Genomic DNA, 19,379 nt, shown 5'->3' on the forward strand with positions numbered 1-19,379 from the left:
ACCTGTTCTACCCCCTCCCATGACTGCTAAGCTACTGGTTTTTATGGTTACTGCTTGTGAACCTTTGGTTTTAAGGTCACTGCAGAAACGAGGAGAAGGGAATGTGAAGAGGGTAAGTTGAAACACCACAAAACTCACTTTTCTTACCAAGATTCATATGTTTTTCTTGAACAAATGTTCCTCAGATTATTGCAAATTTTGATTCATTTCCAGAGCTTTGAAAAGTTCATTTTGAAAAATGTTGCTGATTGCTTTTGTGGAGGAGCATATTTTAAGAGATCCTTACACCATCCCTCCAGAAGTGCTCTCTCCAGGGATTGATTTTTTTTTTTTTAGTCAGAGCTGGTTATGATAATTCATCAATAAAGCCATCTATCTTAACCATCATTAATTGAATTCCCTAAGTGCTTTGAAAGTTGTGATGTTTTTCTTTAGCAGTAGTTCTTCTCCTGGCCTCCTGGAGCTTTATTCTATGCAAGCTCAGCTTAATATTCAGACAAAGTTTCAAGAGGATTCTTATGCAGGTCTTTGGAGCTCTCTTTCTTTAAAGCTATGTAATCTCTGGTGCTCAGCCCCTCAAATATGTGCTGTCATAGTCTCCCTGAATTTGGATTTATGTCTTGTCCCTCAGTTGAGAGTATTATGCTCTGCTTGAGTTCCCCTCCCCGTACGCTGTTCTAGAAAATTCTTCTATGAAAAAAACTGAAGTCATTGTGGAACTTACCTCATCAGTTTCCCTTCCTTTATGGATCACAGTCCTGTATTTTCCATTGCGCAGTGTCTGAACATGTAGTATCATGTATTTTGTCCAATTTTCTGGTTGTTGACAGTAGGGGAGCAAGACTAGCCTCAGTCATTCCCCAATGGTCATAAGTGGAAATCTGTTGGGAGAAAACGCTTCATGAATATTTTGTTTCTGCACTGTCAGGGCTTTCTTGGCAACATTATTGACAACCTGGGTTAAATGATGATTAAATAATAAACATGCCTTATAAATTAGAGATAGTAAATTGCTCTGCAGAGATTTAAAATTTTACCTTTTTCAGAGCTTTTGGCTTACATAATAACAGTGATAAAAATGTGGGGAGCTTCCTCATCTCTCCCCATGGAGATTTTGTTTACATTCCAGAGCAGCAAATGTCTCTCTCTCTCTTTCTCTTTTTCCTTCTTTCTCTCTGTTCCCAGGAAATGAGGGACAGATTTGCTAGTCATCCTATAGGAGCTTTGCAGCTCGTAATATTGGGGCTCCTCTCTTGTGGTGCAACCTTTGCATTTGCAGTCCATTTATTCCTTAGTGTCCCGCAATGAGGAATTGACCTGTGAGTAAATGAACTGTTTTTTGCTAAAGAGATTTTGTGTTTCCTGTCAGGATAAATAGACAAGTAGATAAATACAAATACAAAAACTTAACAAAGTCTCGTAATGTTTTCCTGATTATAAGCTTGATGCATGCTCATATTAAAAATGTTTCTTTTTACAATAAACACTGAAAATTATGAAAAGAAAACACTGTAACTATTTTGATATATTTCTGAGACAGAAACAGAGAAGGATACATAGAAAAAGGGAATGAGAAGAAGAGAAGAGAAAGAGAGAAAAGAATTGTAAAACTGTTAGTTTTTCATTCAGCATTATGAGCAATTTGCTGTGATGCTAAATGATCTTTTAAAACACGCTATTTAATACTTGCATAATATTTCATTCATTCGATCTCCATTATATTATTTAGACACACACATATCATTGGACATTTATCTCAAGCTTCATTTATTATAAATAATATATTATTTATAAATAATATATAAATATATTTATATATATTTATATATTATATATATTATATATATTTATATATTATATATATAATATATAAATATATTTATATAAATATATTATTTATATAAATATAAATAATAATAAAAAATTATAAATAATATTATAAATAATATTTCTTATACGCAATTCCTTAACCACATCAATTCCTTAACCACTATATTCTTAGGATACAGTCACAGAAGTTGAAAACCTGGGTCAAATGGTGTGATGGTTAGTTTTATGTGTCATCTTGGCTGGGTCACAGGGCCTAGATATGTGGTCAAACATTATTTTGGATGTTTCTGCAAGGGTGTTTTTGAATGAGATTAATATTTAAATTGGTGGACTTTGAGTAAAGCAGTTGTTCTCCATATCGTAGATGGGCCTCCTCAGTTGAAGGCCTCAAGAGAACCCAAGACTGACCTCTTCTGAGCAAGAAGTAATTCTGCCAGGAGACAGCCTTTAGATTTCAGCTGCAGCATCAACTCCTCCTTGGATCTTCAGTCTGATGGCCTTCAGACTCAAACTACAGCATAAGTTCTTCCCATAAGCCAGTCCATCTTGTAGATTTTGGACTCACCAGCCTCCATAATCACACGAGTCAGTTTCATAAAATAAATAAATACCTTTCTACATATCCAAACATCTTATTAGTTCTGTTTCTCTGGAGAACCCTGTCTAATAAGAAAGGCATGAACTTCTTAAAGAGTCCAGAACCACACTGACGTCACCAAATTATTGGGCAGTGTTTGGGAGGGGCTTCTCTTTTATTTTTAGGAGAAACTTTTGCCTCTTTTTTTGGTAGTCCTTGGATAAAACTTGCATGCCAAACACAGAGGATGGACCAACTACTTGGCTCTCAGCAATGTGCAAGGACTTCTGAGGTAGTATCTCCCTTATATTCAGTTTGTCTTTACACTTTGTACTCCAGGAGAATAAGAGGGACTTTCTTCCTTTATTTCCTTTATTTTTGTTGCTGTGATTTTGATTTCAACTGCAGAATACAACCAAAACTACACATTAAAGGCCAAGAGTTTCCATATAACATAATAACAATGATATAAAACTAAGTCTTATTAGAAATGCTGTTTGAATATGAGTCCATTTTTCTTAAAGTTTTACAATTTGGGGACACTTCCTTGCTTAAGATTAGAGGTTGGGACTTTGTATACAGGTACTGGGTCAAAGTGCCAAGTGAGTAGGCTTTCCCTGGTTCCTTTGCTCACTGTATATCCTCTGGCCAACTGTTCTTAATAACGTGTGCATCACACAGGAGCCAGAGATCCGCAAGAGGAAGCATGGAGACGTCTTCCAGGGCAATCACCAGAGAAATGGATTAATTTAATCTCATCTTTGACTTCAATCCAGAAAATAATTACATATCCCCTCCTAAGTCAACCTCACATTTGATATGGATAAAGACTAGTCATTTGAAAAGGAATTTTTGGGAAAACAAAAGTTCTATGTCTGACATCTCACATTTATTGGCCCTTTCTGTGTGTTCGGTTCAGGCTCCTCCAGGATATAGGATGTAGAATTATATGTTCCTGAAATGGCCCCAAGAGGATCTTCAGCATCAATAAATAGATAATTATATTGGCAAATTTTGATATGAAAAATTGCATGCTAGTTCAAAGTGTGGTATATAGGTATCTTTTTATTTAAAAGAACCAAAATAAGTGTTAGAGAACTATGGATGTCCCCTTTGCACTGGTCAGGATTCCTGATGCTGTGGGAATCTACCACATGAAAAATTCTGATATTTAACCAGATCTACAATGGTAAAGAGAGTAAGGGATGAAATCATGAAGAAGAGTATCATTAATTGTTGAGAGGATTTTAAACTGTCCTGTTGTCTTTTAGTCTGCTTGATAAGAAAGATAAGATTGTAGAAAATTCATCCAATTTCTAATTCCCCCAGCTGAAATAATAGAAAAGAAAATATTTCATTTCTTTTTAATATCAGTTCAAACAAGGAAAAGGGGGTCACACTAAAGAAAGACCCTAAAGGTAGGGTCATAGGTTGATTCATAATTGAGCCCAAACTTCACAGCCAAACATGTCTAGTGGTAGTTATAGTTAAGATAGAAAAACAAGGAAACTATACAGAGCTCCGTTCAAGTAGAGCATCCTTGATATAGTCACTGTGGATTTTTGCCATTTGCAGTGCATTGCATGTGAAAGTGGTAAGTCCTCCTCACGTTGCCATTTTCCAAACAGAAGACATAGTTTCTTACCATTGTGTTTTTTTTAATATTTTTTTAAATTTTTATTGAAGTATAATTGATTTACAATATCATGTAAGTTTCAGGTGTACAACACAGTGACTCAGTTATATATATATATATATATATATTCTCTTTCAGATTCTTTTCCTTTATAGGTTATTACAAAATATCGAGTATAGTTCCCTGTGCTACACAGTAGGTCCTTGTTGGTTTATCTATTTTAAGTCAGTTATAAACCAAAGCTTTCCCAACATACAAGGAGCAGCTTGAGGGTAAGCACCATATTGTATATAACTTTATATATCTAGTGTGTAGCATAAACCCCTTGGATGTGGTGAGTGCTCAATAAATGTTGTTAAATTGAATAAGCATGATGAAAATGAGGGTGTCCCAAAAGAGCTAAAGCTTACTAAGCCCGTGACATGAACCAGCACCTTTTCTAAACTATCTCTAACTGGGGATCAGAGTGGTAAGCACAATCAGCCCAGCTAGTTAGTAGCAGAGATGGGATTCAAAGTGGATGTGTTTGGTTTCCAAAATCACTTGACCGTCCTTAGTTGCAAGAGGGGCTGAACAGGAAAGCTAGGTTACCTTGTCACCAACACCCTCACTCTTCCAAGTCCTCCTTCAACCCTATGTTATCCTCCTTTATTTTTTAAAAAAGTAGTTGTTGAGATGTTAATACCAGACATAATTTACAGTATTTACATACGTATCATTCATCATCTGAAGTGAGAGGCATTCAGAGAGAGAATGTGAATAAAATGAGAACTAAAATGTACATAGATTTAGGCAATGTTGTCAATATTAATGCTGATTAGGGATATTGGATAGCTAAAACAAGGAAGAAAAAATGTGAAATTTGATTAGCCTGTATAAAAATACTACTAATTGTATAAACTAATCATATAAACTGCTCAGGATAAAGCCCAATTATCATGCATTACAATAATTTTTAGGTAAATGTTTAGATGTGTTTTGGGTTGAATTGTATGGGTTTATCCACCTCTTGGAGTAAACTTGGTCCAAGGCTACCCAGTCTTTGGGTGTCCTGCCCATGGAGTTTGGATAAGAAGCCACAGAAGCCAGAAGCTTGCTCATTAGGTGAAGATTAATTCATGTCATCAAAAGAGGAAGAATAAGGACTAACCTTCTCCTCAATCTCTGCTCCCCTTTTCCTTTCCAACTCTAAGATTTAATATTTTAGTTAAAAAAGAAAAAAAAAAGTCAAAACATAGGACCTACAGCAAGACTGTTGTAGAATTATACTTCAGTCTGAAGGAACAGTCCTTTCTCTCTTCCTATGTTTCTGCTCCTTAGATCTAGTGTTTATTCCTTAAAAATCAAACCAATTTCACAAGGTTTCAGAGGTATGTTTTCAACTGTCTGCTGGCCTTTTTAAAAATGACTTTTTAGTAGGCAGAAAGCCTCAAACAAAAGGAGAAAACACCCAAAGGAAACTCTTATTTCAAGAATTAATGGATCATCTCAGAGTGCCAGAAGCAAGAAATGTGTGTTGGCTAAATGCCTTATCCTTGCTCTTGGATAAAGAGCCTGTTGAAATGCTGACTACATGCTTCACCATAAAGATATTATATTTGTAAACTTTCATATTATGTTGCCTCATTAGGATATGTACCTAAAAGATAGATATTGGTGAGGCATCAAACCAGGGAAGTTCACTATGGTACAATAAGTAAAGAGACCATGATAGGCTAGAAGCATATTAAGAACAGACAACATAAATTTGCAACAAAATTGGTGTTCATCATTCAGTAAATAAGAAAACTGTAACTTAGCTTAGTAGAAAATTATAAAGCAGTGCTAGTTCACTTCCTGTTCGCTGTCTCATTCCTTCCCCTCCTTTCTCATTCCACAAGAAATTACTAAACCCCAATATGTGTTAAACAGCATAGTAAATGCTTTGGTGGGGAGGACCTGAAAAAATAACAAACAAGCAAAGCCACGTGTGGACAAATGCCAGATAACATGACAGCAGCTTTATAGATGAAAGCTAAAGGGTATAGAATACAGTTGTCATAAAAGAAACAAAATTGATACCTTCATGAACAATCAGCCCTCAGTGAAGACACAGTGACTTGAAGGAAGCAGTAGGCATGGATTAGGAGAAGAGTGAGAAGGTTATGCAGTCAGAGGAAAGAGAAGTCTTGGAGGTAACTTTAGGCAAACTGTCTTTTAATTTGACATATACCACTGGGAATGTCCATAGTTGGGAAAAACCAGAAACCTCCTTAATATTTAACAATATACCTTATTTTAGTAGACAGAGCATACTTTCACAGGATGGCATATTATGCAATTATGAAAAATGATCAGTAAGACTAAGTAATAACTCAAAAAATACTTTTAATATCATGTTAAACATCCAGTAATCACAAAAATGTACTTACAGAGTGATGAAAAGTATATTAAAAAATGCCTAGAAAAAATTATCTCTTAGGAAATAAACCAGAATATTTACATTGAAAATAAGAGGTAAATATTTTCTATTTTTCTGTTTTCAGAGTCATATTTAATGAGCATATGTTATAATTAAAACTGTGAATGAACGTGGGCTGGTCAATAAAGGGAGTTACTCATTACTCTTCTCTTAAAAGATCTCAAACATGTCCCTGTAAATTGCATTATTTCATTCTTTTATATGGTTGAGTAATATTCCATTGTATATATGTACCAAATCTTCTTTACGGACCTAGAGATGGTCATACTGAATGAAGTAAGTCATACAGAGAAAGACAAATATCATATGATATGGCTTATATGTGGAATCTAAAAAATGGTACAAATGAACCTATTTACAAAACAGAAGTAGACTCACAGATGTAGAAAACAAACTACATCTATGGTTACCAACGAGGAAAGGGGGGGAATAAATTGGGAGATTGGGATTGACATATGCACACTACTATATATAAAATAGATAAATAATAAGAACCTACTGTATAGCACAGAGAACACTACTCAATACTGTCATGTCCTGTATGGAAATAGAATCTAAAAAAGAGTGGATATATGTATATGTATAACTGATTCACTTTGCCGTACACCCGAAACTGACACAACATTGTAAATCAACCATAAAAATCAACTATAAAAGTAAAAAACTCAACAATAAAAATTAATTTTAAAAAAGATCTCAAACACATACTTCTTAAACTTTGCTGTCTCCATTCGGGAAATTTGTTACCTACCCATAACAGCTTCACTGGGTGGCTGTCAGAGTAAATTGAAATGAGTAAAGTGGCACAGATGACAGTTTATTGTTTACTCTAAAGACTGAAAACTCACTTTTAGGCATTTGTAATACGTTTGATTACTCTTCAGCCTTCTGGTGAAGATGTACAATAACTTTGAATATATTTTCATGGTGTAAAGTTAGTGATAATGGGTATAGTGTGTCTAATTCTTCTTCAACCTCTACACTCTAAAATGAGGACTTAACTATTAATAATAATTACCCACAGAGTCTGTAGAGACCTAAACCAAGACAGCCACTGGCAGAATCCAACAGGGAAGCAAGTGATCATTCTTAGGACCATGGATCTAATTCTCAGACGGCAGATGTTCAAATTTCTTGGGATTACAAACAGAATTTTTGAGTCATTTTCCAAGTGGGAAATCTTGATGGTACAAGTAACAAGAATCATGCAAGCTCAGCTTAAGTAATAAAAGGGAAAGATAGTATTGTAAGGATTTGATAAGAGCTTAGAGAAGCCAAGAAAAGATAAGCCCACCCTGAGGAAAAGGATGAGAATCAGGAACTGAAGTTTTAAGACTTCAGGGGTCTCTGTCTCCCCCTCTCAGCTCTGCTATTTTATAATATATGTTTACATTTTTTTCTCCCACATGTCATAGGCAGCAACATCTCCCAAATTTATTGATACATAATACATGTCCAGCTACCCAGAGAGAAACAGACCTCTGATCTCTTGCCTAATTCTAAATTTCTGGAGATTTGACTCTAAATATCCCGCCCATCTTGCTCAAGTCCTCATTCCCCATCCAGTGAACAGTGACCAAAAGTGGTTACAACTTCCAGATAGCTACTGAGCTCACAGTGGTATTACCATGCTATTGGGAGGAAGAGACAATCCCCAGAAAATTATGCATGTGTTCCAAGGCAGATTGCTGGCCAAGAAAAACAACCCAGCGAGAGACCACAACTGCTTTAACGTATGAATTTAACTTTTTGTACATAACGCTTAGCATGCCACCCCCCTCCCTGACCCCCCCACCAGTGTAACTAAGCCTTGTTAAAGCATCATTGGGTCAGAAAGTCACATATCTGTTTTGCCCTCGCTGGATGCTGTAATCTGAACTGCAGTTGTCCATGGAGTCCACATGGATCAATTACCTATCCATGTCAATACCCCCAAAATGGTGTTTATGATCAGGGTTTTATACAGAAGGATATGTGGAAAATAACTAAAAGCACGCCAGGATATGAGAGTGGTGGGTGGGACAAAAAATTTATTTGGGGAATCTTTAGCGGCCACCCAATAACAGCCTTCAGGCCAAGCAATCCCAATATAGCGACCCAAGCCACCCTATGTAGATGTGCAACCTAAGTAAAAGGCTTATGCTTACTATGCAAATACAGCATCACTTTAAGGGTCCATCTAACCACCTCTATCCAGATTGCCTACACTAAATCTTCTTCTGTTTAAATTTTAGAGTCACTTCTGTGGACAGGTAACTCCAGTAGAAGTATACTCACCCTAATAGCACGATAAATATCATTTTAGTAGTCATTTCCAACTGCATCTCACTAAGGAATATGTGAAGATCTTTAGGCAGTTCAGTCAGAAAACTCTATCCTGTGGTCATCTTCTAGATGTTGCAGCACTGAGGTTTCTTTAACCCTTTCCCGGGTGACCCTGCTAGCCTTTCCCTCTGCAGTTCCACCCAGGATATAGGCTTGCCTCTATCTGATCTTCATGCTCAGGCTCTAAATTTAAAGTTAACATTGAACAAGCACGTAAAGAGACTCTCCATCAAAGATGTGATTAAGGAGGCTGGGGTTTGCTTCAACAAATTTACCAAGCTGTGGATTACCAGTTCTTTATTATCAGAGAAAACCTTTTCTCTCCTATCTGGATAACACTGTAGCTTTTGCTCTCTATTGGGCATACACTATTATTTCTAGCTGGTTGCCTCAATCATCTTTTGAAGCTCTGGTGTCATTGAGATGTTTTATTACACTCCCTACGAGGTGAAGAAACTCTCATCTTGGTAAACTCTGAGTCCCCCCATTGTGCAGAAATACGAGAACCTGGAAATGTCCTATATCCTTCTTTTACACATCCCTTTTGGACTACAGAAACCTGGTGGCGTATCCTATAACTATTTCACGCCCATTCATGTGTGGTCTACATTTCTTAATGCACGTTATTTTTCCCCATTAAACTGGAAGAACACACTGGTTATAAAGTTATAGGTAGTGCCAATCAATTACAATACTTTGGACAGTTACTGGCAAGAAGACAGGATAGTGGATCTTCTGTCCCTTCCCTTTCTTAATCCCCCATTTTTCAATCTGTCTACATCTAGCTAATACATTCCATCCTTTCTACACAAACCCCAAATAGTTCAATCTAAAGGAAAATAAAATGGGGCAGTTTTCTTTTGGAATGCCAGCTTTTGGCATCTCTCTCCCCAAATGTCTCAAGGTCTTTTGGCAAAGGGAATTTTGTATTCAGAAACGTTGGCACAGTGGTATCCTAGTCTGCGATCCCAACAGTCATCTGTAGCATTCTTCCTCATTTCCTGTTGGGAACAGCTGTGAGAGGCTGTTTGTTAAATAACTGCCCCAATTCAACAGCTCACTCCCCAGCCCACCACTAGGAAATCATTGGCGTTTCAAGGTTGGATACAATGAAGCCTGTCCATTGGTACATTAATATATAAAAAAAAAAAGCTGTGTTTACTTGCAAGGAAAAGATATTTTGTTTCTGTTATTCTATATTATTAAAAGCGTTGTTTAAAAGGTGAGTATGGACCCCCAGATGATAATTTACAACAAATCTTCAACTTTCTCGGTAATAAGTTTTTAGCGTTATCTCTTAGGGCTGATGCACTTGGTACAGGGGAGAGGTATTGATAGGAGACAGTGGCATTTGCCTTCTCTCCTTTTCAGATTGACAGTACCTAAGAGATGCAAAACAAAGAGATGCAGAACAAACCCAGGATCTAATTTGATGACGCGGATGACTCAACCAAGTATTTCTCCAGAAACACAGGCAACTTTGTATATTTCCTTGTGATGGCTTTATTAACTCCACCTTTTGTCTATAAATGTGAGAGTCCATTTGACAACAGTGGTCTCTAATTGCTCCAGGGAACATAACTTAAGCTGTTTTCTCTAAATCATCCCAGGTACAGAATCTAGAAGGAGCCCCATTTTGAATTAAAATCTTCATTTGGGCTAGTGTCCTCAAAATGTATACTAATCAAATCTTGTTGGTTTATATATGTGATTTTCATGTTTTCCTTGTATGAAAATGTGGAGATAGATGGAGAGAAAAAACAAGGAAAAATGGAATTGAAAGGAATAAAATTAAATGTAGTAGTTTAAATAAATCATGTTGTGTCACTATAATATATTCCAGTTACTTTATAGCCCTTAGAAGAGGTCCTGGCACACAGGGACCACTAAGTTTGTAGACTGAATGAATGAGATTCCTAAACTATCAATAATTAGGGAGATCAGTTTAGCTTTCTTTAACATCCAATAGAGAGAAATTATGGAGAGAAAAATGAGCTCTGATGTAGAAATCTTACATTCCAAAAAAAGGAAAATTCTTTACATGTTACTCATTGTTCTAAAGAGGCAGAGAGGAAATGGGAAGCTCTTCTTTGGAATCCAACACTTTTCCAATATGTTGAAGCTCATGGGACTGGCTTGCTAATTTTAAAACACTAATTTAGGGGAAAATGTCAAATGACTGCCCCTTTCTTTTCCACAACAGGAATAGTCGATTGCGTTCTGCCCCTGATGCCTTTTTCATCTCTTAGGTGGTGCATCTTCCACAAAGTAAGATGAGTAAATATTCAGCTTTCCAGGTCACCAGGCAGAGTTCTGGCCTCTGACTCACGTGCTGTTCCCTTTCCACCCCAAAACTCCAGGTCAGTCCAAAGAGAGCCAGGAAAATGCTGGTAGATTTCTTGATGGTGAAGTCGTCCAGGGCTGTTGGGAAACAGCCATTCCCTCTCAGAGCCCAGCCCAAATGCTAATACAGCAGCTGAAGGAGCAGGGCAACAGGTGATGAGAAAGGAGGGCCAAGGAGGTCAAAGTAAGACTAGATCACGAACCTGTAAACTCAGCATCATCAGCAAACAGCCCTCCCTTCCTCTTCTACCAACCGCACAGCTCTATCAGGCATCTGTGTTTCCCTGGAGGTTTTGCAGAGGTGTCCTAATGGTGGGCACTGCCCTTTGTTATGTGAAGGAATGACTGCATTTTCACTTGGGTGCAGTGGCTGGTCCTTCTCACAGAACACAATCCTGCAGTCAAATGCTCATTTATTCTGTTCTTCCTCATTCCGTTTGTCAATAGCCCTAAAGTCCTCTTGCATATTTCTCATGGTGGATGGTGGCATGTTTAACTTGTTTGATAAGTTGGTTTGTTTCATTCCAAAGGAATTTTATCTTTTTTACATATGATGTTGGGACATGGCCCAATAACACAGGATATGCCAGCTATTCCCTTTCAATGACCGCCTTCTACGCTGGTAACACATGATTAATGGATATTACACACTCAAATAACAGTCCTTTGTATCTGGTCCTATAGGCATATATTCACCCCTTCTTCCCACCTACCCCATGCATATATTTAACTCCTTTGCATACATATACATACACACAGATTCTAAATATTCCATTTTGTAGTGTTGAAAACTGCAGCTGTTCTCTTTGTTTTATAACAGCATAAAAAGAATGGTACCCTGAATACAATTCATAATTCATTAACACCAGTGTTAGCACTCTGAGAGTGCTTCTAAAGGGATTTTTATGGGATACTGTGGCTCTTCTCCAGGACATCAGTGACAAATGGTTGGGCCACCTTCATATCATCCAGATGCCTTTAGAGTCTGCTTATTCTCTTGACTGTACCCTTCTTGAGGCAATAAGTTCAAAAATTTACTCCTCATTGTGTGAAGGGAGCTTACTATAATTATTTTCAAATATACCTTTAATCCTTTGACAGACTACAGAGACAAGTGGTTCTTAAAGTGGTTCAAGGAAACCTAGGACTTCCTGAGACCCTGTAAAGGGAGTTCACAGGGTAAAAACTCTTTTCATAATAATATGAAGACATTATTTGTCTTTTTCAATGTGTTAACATTTGCCATGAAGATGCAAAATCAATGGTAGGTAAAACTGCTTGTGCTTAACACAAATCTTGGTATTGACAACAAATAGTAATAGTAGTATTTTTTTCTTCACTGCCACATGGATCCAGTTAAGAAAAAGTACCCATTTCATATAATATTGTCCTTGATGGATCAGCAAAAACTATTAATGTTATTAAATCTCAACATTTGAATATACATCTTAGCAGCTATGAAACAAAATGGGAAGTAAGCATAAAGCAAGCCTGCTACATACCAAAATATTATGGTTGTTTCAAAGGAAAACACTTGAAGATTGTTTGAGTTGCAAGCTGAACTAGCCACCCATTTCATGAAACAATATTTTTACTTGAAAAAATGATTGACAGACAAACTATGGTTATTCAGGCTTTGGTATTATAGACTCCTGCATTTAAGGAGTCTCTTATACATGTTTGAATAACTGTTTTCCTATTCACACTGTCAAATTTGTTTGGAGTATTTAATCCATTTACATTTTGTGTAATTATAGTATTAATATATTTAGCTTTAAATCTAATATGTCACTGTTTGCTATCTATCCAACCTGTTCTCTTTTCCATTCCTTTCTTTTTTTTTAATCAATCGTTTTTATTATACTAATTTCCTCTCTATTAACATATTAGTTATACATTTTTACTTGAAGTTAGAGCAAGCATATTTGACTTAACAAAATTTAGGATACATTTGTATTTCCCCTTCATCATGTACAATGCTAGGACTTCGAACATTTTAACTTTAATTTTACCCCTCCAAACTTACATGCTAATGTTTTTGTATGATATGTATGTCTGTGTTTAAGCTCACATATTACTATTACTTATTTATGCAGTTAATGTGCATTTAGATTTATCCACACATTTATACTTTCTTTTTTACTTTATTCCGTCCTGTTTCTCCAAGCTCCAGCTGAGACCATTTTCCATCTGCCTTGAGAATACCGTTTAGATTTCCTTCAGGGCCAGTCTGATGATTAATCCTATTAGTTTTGATTATACTTAAAATGTGTTTATTTCACTTTTATGATTGAAAGATATTTTCACTTTGTATAGAATTTTATGTTGGCATTTATTTTCTATCAGCTTTTTGAAGATATTCAATTTTCTACCAGTTTTCATTATTTTGGTTGAAAAAATTAGCTGGTCAGTCTTATTGTTGCTCCTTGAAGGTAATTGTTTTTTTTTTTTTCTCTAATGACTGTTATGACTGTCCCTTTATCGTTGTTTTTTTTTTATAAGCTTAATTATTATGTGTTTAGATGTGACTTTTTTATGTATCCTTCTTTGGGATCATAGTGCTTCTTGCGTCTGTAGCTTGATATATGGCATGAGTTTTAGAGCAATATCAGCCAATATCTAGGCAAATATTGCTTCTGTCTGTTTCTCCTGTTCCTCTACTTATTGCACTCTAATTATACATATATTCACTTTATTACCTGTATTTTCTCACATGCATGTCATTGAATCACGTATGTATTTCCTCATATGGATCTTACTTTATCCATATGTATTTTCCATTTATTTGGGTTTTTGTTCTTAATTCTAGAAATTTTCTTCTACTAATCTTTCTTCCAGTTCCTTAATTCTCTCTTTAGTTATGTCTCATCTTTGTTAAACCCATCCTTTGATTTTTTAATTTCAATTGATATATTTTAGTGATATAATTTACATTTTTTAAGTGTCTAATTCTCTTCCAAAAGTCTAAAGTTATCTTGAGATATTAATAAAGTGAGCATAAAATCTAAATCCAATGTCTCAAAGACATATATGTCTTATATATATTATATATTTTTTATATATATATATATATATATATGTGAAGCTCTGAATAATGTTATATCTATCAGCTAGGGTAGTGCTAGGAGCACTCTCAAACCCAGACTCACTTTACTCAATACGTGATTGAAATGCTGCAAAGATTGATTACAACCTCTATGAAGGTTGATATATTCATTACATATTCTTAGTCCAAGGCTATAATCCCTTGGGGTATCAATCCAAAACCTGTGAGATTTACCAGTGTCCTTCCATCCTTGAAGGAGGGAACATTGAACTCCAATGTTTCCCTTAGTTCTCTCAGCCTGCCAAAAGTTCCGCTCAACTTTTCAGCCTCGCAGCTGACTCTTCCAGAAATGGAAGATGCATTAACATTAAAGCATGCCCAAATGCCATGATTACTTCTCTAGATTTCCTTATTCCCCTGGATTTTGTTTGCATAATTCAGAATGACTTCAGCAGGTCTCTGGTGTTTTCAAAAAATTGATAGCCCTCCTTTTCTACAAGCGAAACTTTCTCTGGTAACTTTGAAGGTTTTCTGATTTTCCTTGATGTTCTGTAGTTTCTCTACAATGTATTTAAATATAAATTTGTTTTTATTTATCCTGCTTCATTGTCATTGCTCCTTTTTCAATCTGCATCCAGTGTCTCCTTTCAATTCCTGAACTCTCTACTACCATCTTTTTGAATATTATCTGTTCCCACTATCTCTAGTCTCTCTTCTTGGAATTTCTATTAGACATTTGTCAAAACTTCTCCTTCTGTTCCCTGTACATTTTAACTTTTCCTCCAAATGTTCTACTTATTTTTCTTGATCTCAGACATTTTAAGTGGTTTCCTCAAAATTATTTTTCAGTCTATTAATCTCTCCTCTAGTAAATATAGTCTACTGTTTAACTTTGTGCATTGTGTTTTATTTTTATGACAGTTTTAATTTTTGAAAATTTCTTGTTTTCATTTTCAAATGTGCCTGTTCTTCTTCATAATTTCCTATTATAATTCTCTGAATTATTTTCTTTCCCTTATACCTGAACATCTTAAACATGCTCATTTAAAAGTTTTTTGTCAGGTTGAAAAAGAACTAAATATTTATCAGACTTGTTCTACAAATATTTCCTATACTTTCCCACAGTTGGAGATGTATCCCTAAAACCATTGCATGGTTGTTTCTGCTGAGACTATTTTGAGTTCACTACTTCTGGACCAGTTATATATTAGATTCTTGTTTATGAATTTTCTTACTGAATAGGTAATACAAGAGATTTATCTTACTCCAAAACATGATGTTTAAGTAAGGGCTCTTATTTGCTATGGTTGAGTCTGTTTCCATTATATTTAGAAGAACATCCTAATTCTGTGCTGTATCTTTGGACAAGGGCCAAAGCTCTATGTGGAGCTGTTTTTTCTTACAAGGAGTACATTTTCATATTCCACCAGGTACAAAGTTTGCTATCCAGTCTCCTGTTCTTACTTGGGTGGTTGAACCCTACATCTTTCATCTGATTGTATAACCCTCTGGGACACATGGCTTCAAATCCTACTTATTTCTTATTTCTAGAATCTCCCTTTCTGATACCTAGAGAATTTACTTCTGGATTTCAAAACTGGCAATGTATTTTTAAGGATTTACTTTAAATCTATTACCTTGAATTTCTATGTGTTTGGAATTTGAGGTGTGCTCAGGAGAGCACTTATAGAATTTGTTCAGTCTACCCTCTTGAGAGGGAGTCAGATTATTTTTTAAACCTTTAAATGCAATCACATCCGTCAAGAAGGAAAATTCTGGTGCATCTGCCAGCAACATATTATAAAAATTCTAACTCCTATGTTTTCTCCTGAGAAAACAAATAAATAAATAATTTAGATCAATAATCTGAACCCAAACTCAGACTATATTTCTTTTCTTTTTTTTTTAAATTGAAGTATAGTTGATTTACAGTGTTGTGTACCAGCTGGAGGGAGAAACTTGGGCAAAGGCAAGGAACTCCATACCAGTATGGGGTGAGCTCTGATTAGTATGGATGCAGCACGAAAGGTGCTGGCAGGGGGACGGTGGGGGCTGAGGGCAAGAGATGAAGTTGGAAAGAAGGAGGGAAAATCAGGGACTAGGTCATTAATATTGGTATCAGGGTTCCCATCAATGACCACCCTTTTGGAATCTTATCAAACCCTGACTTAGAGTCTGGTATGTGCAACTGTGTACCCAGTTAATTTTGCAGGGGTTACCCCCAGTCTTTCCCAGGAATGCTCTCTGTCTTAGAAGCAATCGGTACAGCACAAGCATGATGAACTAACTCTACTTTTCTAAGTATTCTGTCTCCTTGCTCTGGAAAGTGGAATGGAGACATAAGAATTCTCAGTTCAGAGTTAGAATTAACTTGCAGGGCTAGTATAAGAATGTTTCCTAAGCTGAGATGGAGAATGCCCAGTTGAAGGCTATAAACTGGGGTATGCCAAGTAAACAAAGAAAATCACATGACAGTGCATCACTCTCTCCAACCCCTGACCATCACTTTTAGAAATACAGATTTCTTCCTTACGAGACTTCTTTATTTAATTTTTTAACTTTTATGACTTTATTATGATATAGTTTCAAACTTAAAGAAAAGTAGCAAACACTTCAATATATCCTTTACCCACATATACCATTTATTAAAAGTTTGCCAATCTACATATTACATCATTGCCCAAAGCTTTATACATTTATATATATGTTCTTACCCTTCCCCCAAAATATGTATATGTAAACTTAAAAATTACATGTATATAATTTTGGACAATGATATAAACAATATATACATATATAAATGAAATATATGCATATATTACTTTCTGAATCATTTGAGAGTAAGTTACATACACCATGCCCCCCATTCCTAAACAATTCCATGTATTTCTTCAGAACATTCGCATATAATCACAGTACAATTACCAAAATTTTAAAAAATAAACACAAAATTATCTTATACACACTTTATATTCAGATTTTGCCAACTGTCCCTGAAAATGTCCTTTATTGTAATTTTTCCTGGTAAAGGATCTGATCCAGGATTACGCAGTACATTTAATTGTCATATTTCTTTCTTTTTTTCATTCAAATATAGTTGACGTACAATATTATGTTAGTTTCAGGTATACTACACAGTGACTTGACATTTGCATATATTAGGAAATGACCTCCACTATAAGTCTAGTAACCATCTGTCCCCATACACGACTATTACAATATTATTAACCATATTCCTTATGCTTTATTACATCCCCATGCATTATTCATTTTAGAACTAAAGATTTGTACCTCTTAATCCCCTTCACTTATTTCACCCCCAACCATAGCCCTCTCCTCTGGTAACCACCTGTTTGTTCTCTGTATCTATGAGTCTGATTTTATTTTGTTTTATTTCCCCTTGATCCTTGGAGACAACCTCTATGACTGTGATATTCCCCCTGTTTGTTGATTGCCAACCTGGGGGTGTGAGTCCTGACTATACTGCATCTTCATCCCTCCTACCTGTCTTGTTGGGGTTCCTTCTTTATATCTTTAGTTGTAGAAAATCTTTTTCTGCTAGTTTTCAGGCTGTTCTCACAGATAGTTAATCTGTAGTTTTGGCATGCCCATGGAGAAGTTGAGTTCAGGGTCTTCCTACTTTGCCATCTTGGACAAAAATATCCATATTTCTTTAGTTTGCTTTAAGCAGAAGGCTTTTCTCAGCCTTTTTTGGTCTTTTATGACAGTATATTTGAAACACATAGTAAGACTATTTTGTAGGATGTCCCTTAATTTGCGTTTATTTGATATTTTCAGGATTGATGGTTTGATTATAGGATATACATTTTTAGTAGGTAAAACAAAGATGATGTTGTGTCCTTCTAAATGCATCATATCTGGAGGCACATGGATGAAGTCAGTTTGTCTCATTATTGGTGTGCTTAAGACCTCTTAAAATGAAATTTGGAAAGGTATACCTCAGCATTACTAGATTAGATTTCTTAAGCCCAAAATCTGTACCTGCAGTATAAAGGTCTTCATGGGACACAATATTCAAAATCACATGGAAAACCAACATTAGTTGTACATCTACCATACATTTTGCACCCTACAAACTATATTGTATATGTCATCTTAGTCTTTATAGTACCTCCCTGAGGGAGGTAGGATCACTCCTACTTTAGCACTTAAGAAAGTCAGAAAGGCCAAGTCACTGGATGGAAGTCACACAAATTAATAGGATTTAAATTCTGGTGTATCTTAGAATTACATAATCACCTTATTAAACAGACCAATTTAAATTCTGAGATAATCCAGTTGATGTAGGTAGTCACCCCAGTACTGTCCTATGCATGCTTTTAAACCCCCATGCTGAATGTCTCATCCTCTACTCAGTGCCCTTAGGTTGCCTCTGGCTGACTACTTCCCATCCATACCTCCTCTCTTCAGAGATACCTAGGGCTTGAAATCTGTCCAAAGATTCCTTAGGCTTCAAAAGTATTTACTATTTTTAATTCTTTCTGGAGCTTTAAAAACTGGGTCTGTGGTTTCCAAAGCACTGGACTGTTCATCCTCTTAATTAATTCTGGGACTGAGCTCCTGGAGAAGACCTGGGTGGTTGGGTCTTCCCAGGGGAAGGTTATAGCTTCCTTAGAGTGAGCTGAATGGTGTCCCCTCCACCCAAAGCTATCAGACCCTAATTTCAGAAACCTGTGAATGTTGCCTTATACGATAAAGTGTCCACAATGTGACTATATTAAGACTCTTGAGGAGATTATTTTGGATTATCCAGGTGGATCTAAATAATGTCACAAGTGTTTTCATAAGAGAAAGGTGGAGGGAGATTAGACACACACAGAGGACTAGGTGATGAGAAGACTAAGGAGTGATACAGCCACAAGCCAAGGAAAGCTGGCAGCCACCAGAGCTTGAAAAGCAAGAGATGGCTATTTCCTGAGAGCCTTCCAAATTCTGTGGCCCTACTGACACCTTCATTTTGGACTTCTAGCCTCAAAGCTGTGAGAAAACTAATTTCTGTTGCTTTAAGCCCCCAAGGTTGTACTAATTTGTTAGAGCAGCCACAGGAAATGAATCCTTTCCCTTAACATTTGTGGAGGTGAAATGCTGAGGTTAATGGCCAGCAATGAATAAATATACAGCTCTTCCCGTGGGAATTTGC

At 36.1% G+C, this 19,379-nt stretch overlaps 1 protein-coding gene across 1 annotated transcript in view; it reads right to left on the reverse strand.

The window, feature by feature from the left end:
* Positions 1 to 755: 755 nt before the first annotated feature.
* Positions 756 to 19,379, reverse strand: part of DUSP10 (dual specificity phosphatase 10) — an 81,762-nt gene continuing 63,138 nt past the window's right edge. The window contains exon 4 of the mRNA XM_073800544.1: positions 756 to 881. Coding sequence (XP_073656645.1) covers positions 868 to 881 — 14 coding nt within the window. The 3' untranslated portion in view covers positions 756 to 867. The remainder of the gene's footprint in view (positions 882 to 19,379) is intronic.

This window comes from Tursiops truncatus, chromosome 1 (assembly GCF_011762595.2).
Source record: "Tursiops truncatus isolate mTurTru1 chromosome 1, mTurTru1.mat.Y, whole genome shotgun sequence".
Lineage (NCBI taxonomy): Eukaryota > Metazoa > Chordata > Mammalia > Artiodactyla > Delphinidae > Tursiops > Tursiops truncatus.